Source organism: Oreochromis aureus, linkage group 14 (assembly GCF_013358895.1).
Source record: "Oreochromis aureus strain Israel breed Guangdong linkage group 14, ZZ_aureus, whole genome shotgun sequence".
NCBI classification, from domain to species: Eukaryota; Metazoa; Chordata; class Actinopteri; order Cichliformes; family Cichlidae; genus Oreochromis; species Oreochromis aureus.
The window spans coordinates 6207370-6218636 of NC_052955.1; the positions used below are offsets into that span (position 1 = coordinate 6207370).

At 38.4% G+C, this 11267-nt stretch overlaps 1 protein-coding gene and 1 pseudogene across 2 annotated transcripts in view; one reads left to right on the forward strand and one right to left on the reverse strand.

The window, feature by feature from the left end:
- Positions 1-3494: 3494 nt before the first annotated feature.
- Positions 3495-5925, reverse strand: LOC120443629 (annotated as a pseudogene).
- Positions 5926-6703: 778 nt separating this feature from the next.
- LOC116322389 (rhomboid-related protein 4-like) overlaps positions 6704-11267 on the forward strand; it is an 8658-nt gene continuing 4094 nt past the window's right edge. The window contains exons 1-7 of one of the 2 annotated variants that reach the window (XM_039622639.1): positions 6704-6970; positions 7581-7667; positions 7780-7944; positions 8260-8539; positions 8735-8867; positions 10558-10646; positions 11169-11234. In XM_039622639.1, coding sequence (XP_039478573.1) covers positions 7792-7944; positions 8260-8539; positions 8735-8867; positions 10558-10646; positions 11169-11234 — 721 coding nt within the window. In that variant the 5' untranslated portion in view covers positions 6704-6970; positions 7581-7667; positions 7780-7791. The remainder of the gene's footprint in view (positions 6971-7580; positions 7668-7779; positions 7945-8259; positions 8540-8734; positions 8868-10557; positions 10647-11168; positions 11235-11267) is intronic. The other variant, XM_039622638.1, reaches the window with a different exon arrangement.

Genomic DNA, 11267 nt, shown 5'->3' on the forward strand with positions numbered 1-11267 from the left:
GGAAATCACATGATAGGGTGGGGCCAGGTTTCACAATGAGCTCACCCGAAACCCTGGCTGATTAGGTCCCACACCCACTTTCACACCTTGGCGCATGTGATTAGAGGATCACCAGGGGTCCTTTGTCCCTCCTTGGGGGATACTCCCACTGGGTTTAAATCTGGGACTCTCGGCCATTTGACCTTAGAACTGAAGAAGCTTCTCGGATGAGAGGTGAAACGTCTTCAAGCAACTCAAAGAAGTCCAGACGCTTTTCTTTGCAAACTCCTTTGAGCACTTCCAGGTATCTTTTTAAAGAGTTCAGATTAAACAGGCGAAATTAGCTGAAATTAGCTTTACAGGCACTCGCCTGTAAAGCTAATTTCAGTGTTAGTACACCACAAAGAAAGGTCAGTGGGCTTGCAAGTAGTGATGGCTTTAAAAATTTATTTTCCAGTTCAAATTAATTTGAATTTGAATAATCCAACATCGATTCATTAAATCCTGAAATTGATTTTTAAATGTAAATGTATTATGCCAGAAACATCAGAATCTCAGCTAAAACATGGCATCGGGTGCTGAAAGCAGACATCTGTCAGATTCCAAAGCTGCACGTCACTCTCCGACCAAAATTCACTGAACCAGCAGCAAAAGGAGAGCAACCAGACTTTTGAAAAACATTGTAATGAATTCCCTCTTATTTTTGCTGTTTTGCTTCCACCATGATAAAATCACACTTCCTGCACAGCTCTCTCTCAGTGTACTTTGAGACCAATTCAATACTCAATACCGAAGAATTTTCAACTTTCACGAATTATGCCAAATTGCAAAACTCTTAGATTTGTCTCTAATAAAACTGCTACTGCAGCATTTTTTCAAGATGGTTTTATGCTATAAAAGACCAGGTCAGCAAAATCTCCTTCATATTTTTCTGTTTTATCCTCAGTTACTTTGACACAATGGCATTTCCTGAAATGCTTGGACCTCTGATGAAGTCTCACAAGTGTCAGCTTCATTTTTATACTTATATTGAGTTTGTAATTGCAGAGAAATAGTCGATTCACTTCGGGCATGCTATTTTCCAGCAGGAACCTTGGGGCTTAATCTGTTAAGCCACAGGAATTAAATAAAAAGTGCAATATTGTAACTGCTTTAGGATGTGTTATTAATTTAGAAAAAAAAAATAATTTACAAGGTTTAGAGGCTTCTTTCGACAGTACATATCCAAGATAAATGATCATAATTACACTAGATTAATCCGGAATAAAGTAAAAGGCGTCTTCTATTAATTATAGAATAAAAAATGTAAATTTTAAACGTACAAATATCTTTTATGCCTCTCTAGTTTATAGACCCTTAGATTCGCCCTGACTTCCTCGGACCGCATTTCTAGAATCATTTACGTATCGCCTCCTGGCGGTTTGGATGATAAATGTAACTCATGTATAACTTTTAACAATTTGAGTACAACCAAGTAATTTAAATTTTAATACAGTATTAGTACAATAAAACGGAATTTTAAAAATGTGTTTCTTTCTGTGTCTTCATAGCTCTGCCTTCAATTACATACGTTAAAAGATGACGCAGCCAAACAGGTCACACTGCGAGAAGAAATCGATCAAGACTATTGATCTATGCAAAAATACAAAGGTGTATCCCACCAAGCAATCCTTTGTATAAATTGATGTTTTTGTTTTCTTTCTCTTTTTATATGTATTTATTTTCTTCATAAAAACACAGTATACTCGCTGCTTCACATTTACTCACATTTTCCTCTATATTATTATGTCTATGTTATTGTGTTGTCGTTCAATGATCACGTTGTTTACAGAAAGGGGTTTTTAAGCCAACAATAAGAAGTTCAAAATTATGAAAACAAAACAAAACAAAAACTTCCCATCTATATGCCGCTGTTCCTATAAGCAACAGATGCTCCGGCAGCTGAAGTCCGGGTAATGATCGTTGGCGGCAGGAAAGCTATACAGTTTGTAGAGTGTAGAAAACGGCGAGCCAAATCAAACAGGTTTGTGTTTGTGAGACGAGAAAGCTGATCCTAGGTAGGATTCCTGAACAACTGACGGAGAAACGGTGTGCTACACCTGGCGCACGTGTTTACAATCGATGCCAGAAACCGGTGAGACAGAGCGGGACGTTAAACCTCTTCCGCTGAAGCCTCTGAACATGTTCGGCAGGCAGTCCCTGCTTGTAGTTACGATTATTAACAGGCATTTCTACTTTCGACCACTTAAAGTATTTATTTGTTTACTCATCTTTTAAAATAAATGTAATTTAATTAATTACTTGACCTATTTACTAGGTATATCTTTTGGAGGCAATATTGACCAGAAATATTACTATTAAAAAGTAAATTGAATCAGGAAACTTAAAATAATATTAATATCTCCGTTGGGTGGCGGTAACTATTTCCCAAATCTGTGTCCTTAAATTTAAATATAAATTAGTGTACCAGTGACTGTATAAAAGCACACAGCCTTAAATATATTTAATATTTAATACTGTAAGTATGTCATTAATTATGTGTTGTAGTTTCTAAATGTGACCACTGGGGGGAATCAGCATGGGTGTTTGTGAACAATATACAAACATGGAAGGAGGTAAGAATTTCGAATGGTATTTAAACGTTCTGCCAACTAATTTTTAAACAAGACCACAGCAGCGGTATCGACAAAACGCACTTCAGTTATCTAAAGTAAATATTTTTTAGATGAAATAACATGATTGTTTTTATGCTGACTGTGCATGTATGTTTAAGGTGTATTTTATTTTTCATTTTTCTGTGGTGGCTGTTCGGGGTAGAACTAAAAAAACATTACCATTGGCTCAGCATATACTGCCAGATGCACACCTTTGATTCCCAAATTAGTGGCCAGGGTCCCTAGAGAGTGACAAATCTGATTGACTGTGAGATTATAGTATATAGATTACTATTTTAATGTAGATGTTAGAAAAAGAAAATCTGTTCCTCACAAATGGGATTTCTGTGTTTGGGTGGAATATGCTTTTGTGAAATATTATAGACTTTCCTCACTAGACCCCAAACACATAATTAGATGAAACCAGATTAAATTTTACAGCCCCAAGCAACTGCTGTTTTATGTATTTAAATATTTAAGGTGTAAAGCTTTAAAACTGTTCTTAGAGTTTGAGTATCAGTGTTTAAAAAAAATAAGGCACTGACACCTTGTCTTTTAATTGCTCATGTACTCTTTATTAAAGATCAGCAGCACCTTAATAAAAGAAAGTGCTGATACTGAAAGAACAAAACTACAAAACAAAGTGGTCATGTCTCCATGTTCTGTAATATACTTGCATATCTATATTATTGCTAATATATATTGTAATATATCTATATCACTAAAGCACTTCTGGATGGATGCAAACTGCATTTCGTTGCCCTGTACCTGTGCATGTGCAATGACAATAAAGTTGAATTCTATTCTGTTGAATTCTATTCTGAATTCTATTCTACATTCTCACATAGCATTAAAACACCACATTTTCAAACACATTTATTTAAAGTTGAAAAATATACACAGGAATATTGTAACAAGATTTGATAGAACAATGTAACAGTGCTTCTGAGCGAACTTGCATAACTTTGATGATTTTATTGCAATGAACCTACTCTTCACCTTCCTCATCTCCCTCACCATCAGCAGAGTCAACTCCAACCTCTTCATAATCCTTCTCTAGAGCTGCCATGTCGTCTCTAGCCTCAGAAAACTCGCCCTCCTCCATTCCCTCACCCACATACCAGTGAACAAATGCACGCTTGGCGTACATCAAGTCAAACTTGTGGTCGAGTCGTGCCCAGGCCTCAGCGATGGCGGTGGTGTTACTCAGCATACACACAGCCCTCTGTACCTTGGCCAGGTCTCCACCAGGAACCACAGTGGGTGGCTGGTAGTTGATGCCGACCTTGAAACCGGTGGGGCACCAGTCCACGAACTGGATGGTGCGCTTGGTTTTGATGTTAGCAATGGCAGCGTTGACATCTTTGGGCACCACATCGCCACGGTACAAAAGGCAGCAGGCCATATACTTGCCGTGGCGAGGGTCACATTTCACCATCTGATTGGCTGGCTCGAAGCAAGCGGTTGTGATTTCTGAAACAGTTAACTGCTCGTGATAAGCTTTCTCTGCAGAGATGACGGGGCGTCGTGGCCAGGGGAAGTGGATACGGGGTAGGGGCACCAAGTTGGTCTGGAATTCTGTCAGATCAACATTGAGGGCACCATCGAGCGGAGCGAAGCAGTGATGGAGGACACAATCTGGCTGATCAACCTGTTCAGGTTGGTGTAGCTAGGACGCTCGATATCAAGGTTCCTACGGCTGATGTCATAGATTGCCTCGTTATCTACCATGAAGGCACAGTCAGAGTGCTCTAGGGTGGTGTGGGTGGTCAGGATGGAGTTGTAGGGCTCAACCACAGCGGTGGACACTTGGGGAGCTGGGTAGATGGAAAACTCCAGCTTTGACTTCTTGCCGTAGTCGACAGAAAGGCGTTCCATCAGCAGGGAGGTGAAACCAGAGCCGGTCCCACCGCCGAAGCTGTGGAACACCAGGAAGCCCTGAAGACCAGTGCACCGGTCAGCCTGAGGATGGAGAGGGAAAGACAAAGTTAACAAGATACAATTATCTAGTTTACTTTGCCGATAATGACTCTGAATTTACCCACCAGTTTGCGGACCCTGTCCAGAACAAGATCAATAATCTCTTTGCCGATGGTATAGTGTCCACGGGCATAATTGTTAGCTGCATCCTCCTTGCCAGTGATCAGCTGGTCAGGGTGGAACAGCTGGCGATACGTCCCAGTCCGCACCTCATCTAAGGAAACAGACAGACATTTTGTTATTCAAACTGACTCACATATTACACCGCTATATTTAGCCAATGGTAACAATGCTTACCGATCACAGTGGGTTCAAGGTCCACAAAAACAGCTCTAGGGACATGCTTTCCAGCTCCAGTCTCACTGAAAAAAGTGTTGAAGGAATCATCTCCTCCGCCGATGGTCTTGTCACTGGGCATTTGTCCGTCTGGCTGAATGCCATGTTCCAAGCAGTAAAGCTCCCAGCAGGCATTCCCAATCTGGACGCCAGCCTGTCCAACGTGGATGGAGATGCATTCACGCTGTGGGGAAAAAACAAAAATAACATGTCAACATGTACACCTTTTTCTTTTAGATCAGAGTGAAGGGACACAAATTGAAAAATTTTAATTGTATACTTGGGAACAATGCCAATTACTCCTTGCTTTTGGGCCAAACAGTCTTTAAAAAGTATCCCAATCACAAGCATACTAGTTTTCACTTGACTGCTTTCTCCATACATGGTGTTGCTATGCAACAAATCTTTCCTTCCTTAACTACCGATGACATACGTGCTGTTGAAATTTCAAAATGTGTGCCCTTTTCACCTGGAATCTATGACTGAAAAAAAAAACTTAATGTTTGAGTGTAGGAAAAAAACGTTTTAACGAAACCGAATATTCAAGTGATAGTGAACAAAACAATTCTCTCCGTTCACACTTCAACCACCATTTTTTCCCCCTATCTGATCTGCTCACCATTTACAAGACATCTACTAAGCCTAAAACACAATAAAACCCCCTAATCATTTATATATTTAGACCACGCTTCTTGCATAACTATCACAGAGTAAAGTAAAATTCAGTGTGGAGAAATCCATGTTCCCATTTCTACTTTGGGGTTAAAGGTAACACTTCCCTCCTCACTCCTTAGAACTGGGGGAGGTCAAAAATGCGGAAGAAACATATCGCCCGTAACTGACTACTAAAAGTTTGTTTTTACAACGTTTCTTACCATTTTGCTCTTTGGTGTTTAAGCTAAAAAAACGGCAGAAAAATCTCAAACCGACCGTTAAGCGTCGACGTAAGAGGAAATAATGAAGCAGATCATGACGCTTTCCCGCCTAAAGAGGATTGAACCATTTCTTGAACATTAGGGTGGAGGTGGATCACTGGTATGCTTAATTTTACCCCCCAAAATCTAGAAAAGAAAGTTAACCGCCAGGTTAATTCTGAATAAATTAAAATAATGTATATAAATTAAAATATAATAATTTAAAATTATAATAACTAAAAGCGACATTAACCCCCCTAGTTCACAAAGCCTTAGAATCGCTCTGACCACATTTCTAGAACGGTTTTTGTTGGATGTTGAACGTAGTCGCTTGGAAAAAAAAGCGTCTGGACTTCTTTTAGTTTCTTGAAGACGTTTCACCTCTCATCCGAGAAGCTTCTTCAACTCTAAAGTTCTCTTAGTTCTATGTTTAATACTAAGATCACTAGCAAGTGGCGAGGCTTGTTTCTAGATTAATTTCAAAACCATAAAGTTTATTCAGTCTACTATATCTATTACGATCAATCTAAATACTGTTTTTCTAAATACCCAACTTGTAGATTTACCCTACCCTAATACAGCTTACTGTTCTCATTGCGCCTTTCTCCCTTTTTCCCCTGTGTCTTGGCCAGAGTGATTGTTGTTATTATTATCATAGTTTCTTGTAGGTATTGTTTTTACTGCCTTTGTTTATGATAATAATAATAATAATAATGATAATCATCATCATCATCATCATCATTATCATCATAACAATAATAATAATCATCATAATAATAATAATAATAATAACAATAATAAAAACTGACCTTTACCTCGCAAACCCCAATGCGGCTGCGCTAACTACGTAGCTTTGTTATTGTCACGTGACCTCTGACGCTTGCACAGCGCCAACTTGTCGAGTTGTTACTGGTAAATGCTAGAAATGATGAAATATCTAGTAATACGTTTTGCTGACGTTTGATTAAGAGTTATATAAGTGAAACTTTAGGTTTTTTATCAGCGTTAAATTGTGCTCAGCTGGTTAAACACCTGGCTGACGTTAAAGTTCGCGGTAACGAAAGTAACTGAACGAGGAAGCGTTTCCAACGATTGACAGCGCTGACAGTAAGTTTACTTTTAGTTCCCCGTGAAGTGAATGTCATTGTATCTTGTGGGGCATTTTATTCCTTAGTAATGGAATATTGTGTTTTCCAAAGAACATCAGCATAAAGTTTGTTGTTAAGCTATTTTAAACTGACTTGCAGACTTTTTTCTAATTGCTAAGTATTATTGACTGTATCTGTTCAACTACAGTAACATTAACCAGAGGGATACCTTTCTTATATTACTCTGGATCGCGGTGTTGGGGTTGCATGATATCTAAGGCTGTAGTGTGTATGTTTTGACTGTACATATACACCGCCATGTGACTCTGACATTTCCTGAACATCAAAGAAATTTGCATTTATAAGCTCATGGGGGAAAGAGGACTCAGTCTTTAATAATGAATATTAGTTAAATTTCTTATGTGTGCTGTTAGATATCAGCAAAAGGCATCTTAACTCATCATATTAAAGCAGGACAAGCAGTGGTATTCTTTTTCTTATAAAGGCTTCAGATAAAATCTAAAGTCTGGACTTCTGCTAGTAATTGAATTAAAATAAACTGTAACAACTTGAGCTTTCTCTGACAATTCTTTCTGCTTTCTAATGTTTGTGTTTTGTCTTAACAACAGCCCAGCACTTCCTTATTAATACAACTCGTAGTCAAGTAGAGGGAGTTTCGATGCATCTGAGTCTTTCAAAGCTGATACTCAGAGATTGTGAGAGCATTACCATAAATTAATCTGAACCCTTTCTCTAATAACTTATAAATGTGAATTTTATGGTAACCGAAAATGTCTGAAAAATAATCAGGCAGTTGTTTTTCCCTAGGCTATTTTCAGTATGCGAAACAGACAGAGGGGATCCCAGCTGGGCTTGCTGCTCCTTGCCTCCCAGGTGTTTCAACTGGGTCTGAACAATATCCCTCCCATCACTCTGGCTGTCCTGGCTCTCAATGTGTACCTTTACCTATTCCCTGCTGCCCCACTGTTTCAGGTAAATACACCAAATATACCTCTAAAGATGGAGACAAAGTCTGTCCATTTTTAATGTCGATCAATATTTATACACCACAAGGTTGACTATTTTGTTTTATCCAGTGCAGTAGCCCTGAAATAATTGTTTTAAAACTGTGTTACTAAATTGTTAGAATATAATCAACGAAAAATGTATAATTACATTAATGGGAAAGTTGTTTATCAAGTAGAAAGATTATGTGCAGATCTCATAATAACTAAAGTAAAAATATACTTTTTTTATGATAGTATTCTAAATAGTATTTAAAAAATGTATTATCTCTTAATTTCCTAGGCCTGTGTTAGTGTGCAGCAGGCCTACTGGTTAAAAGACTGGCGTAGACTCCTGCTGTCCCCACTGCACCATGCAGACGACTGGCATCTTTACTTCAACATGGTGTCCTTCCTCTGGAAAGGTAGAAGGCTGGAGCAACGGCTGGGTGGGCCCTGGTTCCTTTACCTGCTCTCAGTGTTCTCTCTGCTTACTGGACTGGTCTATCTAGTGTTGGAGGCGTTGTTAACAGAGCTCATGCAGGACCAGTCGTACAGCATGGCGTGTGCTGTTGGCTTCTCAGGTATAAATTATAGGGGAAAGTTCTATAATCCTTTATGTTGTAACTGATATAGAAGATTTGATCACTCTATATTTGTAAACATATATTGTATTATCTTCCTCCATATATCATGACCCACTATTTTATCTCTTTTTCCAGAAATGGCAACATCTCCTTATTCTTATGTATTTATCTTTGTAATGATTGTGCTTCTAGGTGTCCTGTTTGCTTTGAAGGTACTCAATAACCATTACTACCCCGGAAGTGTGACCTATGTGATGGGATTACCTGTGTCTAGTCGCTATGCTAGCTGGGTAGAGCTGGTGCTTATCCACATAACATCACCCGGGTGAGTTACATGTCCGTTATTCGTATCTGTAAAGTAATCGGGACTCTGGATTTACTACTCAGATAAAATATAGAGATACCAGTGTGAACACTGATGCAGCTAGCAGGGCAACAGCACTTCCAGGTATCTTTTTAAAGAGTTCAGATTAAACAGGCGAAATTAGCTGAAATTAGCTTTACAGGCACTCGCCTGTAAAGCTAATTTCAGTGTTAGTACACCACAAAGAAAGGTCAGTGGGCTTGCAAGTAGTGATGGCTTTAAAAAATTTATTTTCCAGTTCAAATTAATTTGAATTTGAATAATCCAACATCGATTCATTAAATCCTGAAATTGATTTTTAAATGTAAATGTATTATGCCAGAAACATCAGAATCTCAGCTAAAACATGGCATCGGGTGCTGAAAGCAGACATCTGTCAGATTCCAAAGCTGCACGTCACTCTCCGACCAAAATTCACTGAACCAGCAGCAAAAGGAGAGCAACCAGACTTTTGAAAAACATTGTAATGAATTCCCTCTTATTTTTGCTGTTTTGCTTCCACCATGATAAAATCACACTTCCTGCACAGCTCTCTCTCAGTGTACTTTGAGACCAATTCAATACTCAATACCGAAGAATTTTCAACTTTCACTTAATTATGCCAAATTGCAAAACTCTTAGATTTGTCTCTAATAAAACTGCTACTGCAGCATTTTTCAAGATGGTTTTATGCTATAAAAGACCAGGTCAGCAAAATCTCTTTCATATTTTTCTGTTTTATCCTCAGTTACTTTGACACAATGGCATTTCCTGAAATGCTTGGACCTCTGATGAAGTCTCACAAGTGTCAGCTTCATTTTTATACTTATATTGAGTTTGTAATTGCAGAGAAATAGTCGATTCACTTTGGGCATGCTATTTTCCAGCAGGAACCTTGGGGCTTAATCTGTTAAGCCACAGGAATTAAATAAAAAGTGCAATATTGTAACTGCTTTAGGATGTGTTATTAATTTAGAAAAAAAAATAATTTACAAGGTTTAGAGGCTTCTTTCGACAGTACATATCCAAGATAAATGATCATAATTACAATATATCTGACTGAGTCAAAACCGAATCAAATTTAATCAAATTCAATCAGGTCCTTGTGAATCAGAATTGAGTCAGTTGTAGAAATCAGTGACAATACCCAGCCCTACTTGCAAGTGGATATAAAAAACGCAGAGGGGATGTTTAATATATTTTTTAAATGGTACATGAAGGGCTACTATGGCTCAGAGAACAAAGAAGCATTAAAGTACTCCGCTACAGTCACTGAGCAGAATCAGGTATTTGTGTTACAGATAATAAAAATGCAAAACGGGTTCCTCCAAAACTGGCTAAACTGTTCTCTGTTTTTTTTTAATTATATTTTCGTATCAGTCAGTATTCACAGAGGGTAAGGCTACATAATGTCATTTCATGATTGAATCAACACATGCTTCATAAGGCTCACAAAATGTTCCATACCCACATCGACTTCTCTCTAATATAATACTGCTCCAGATTCAGATGCATCCTTCTGCTCACTGATGTGTGATTAGTATGCAGTTAGACTCAATGACAATTAGTAGTGTTTTATTTTAGGAACCTGTTGTTTGAGGTGTTGAATTAAAATGTCCTGTAGATGGCAGTGTTTGATTAAATAGCAATAATCTATGCTTCTCTTCTTCAGGACCTCTTTTGTTGGTCACCTGTCAGGTATCCTGGTTGGTCTCCTCTACACCACCGGACCACTGAAGAAAATCATGAAGAAATGTGCAGGTCTGAATTCATGTTTTTTCCCCACCTGTTTTCTTACATTTATATTAATGCAGCCACTTGTAAGATGGCAAAAACACAGTGGACCAAAGTCTAAAGATTCAAGTGTGATAGAAAATGTGTGATAGAACACTAGAGTCAGCTTTGAGAATTAATCCATGTACAAATATAAATACTTGTTAGTAACACTGTTTGAATGGAAACAATGTGGGAGCCCTTCAGTTGGTCTGCTGAGAAGCCACTGGGGGGAGCTCCGGTGTATCTGCCTGAAATGAGAGCAAGACTTTCATAAATGCAGCTAAACTTTGTGATGCAAATTAAAAGCTAAATTGTCATCAGGTGATAGCCAGTGGCATCCTTCGGTTGCTCTAAACAGAGAGGTTGGTCAATAGGTTCAACCTAAAGCAAACTACAAATGGACTAGATCAAGCTTTCTTACAATACCTTTCCTACAAGTACCTGATATTTATATAGAATCTGATTATTGAGAGGAAAACTGAAATAATCTGCCTATATTTTTACCAGGGTTTGTGACATCGAATGGATATAACTCACAGCCCGGTGCCTACTACAGATCTTCAGGCCCTTCAGGTATGATGGCATTTACAGAAAATGACTGTATAC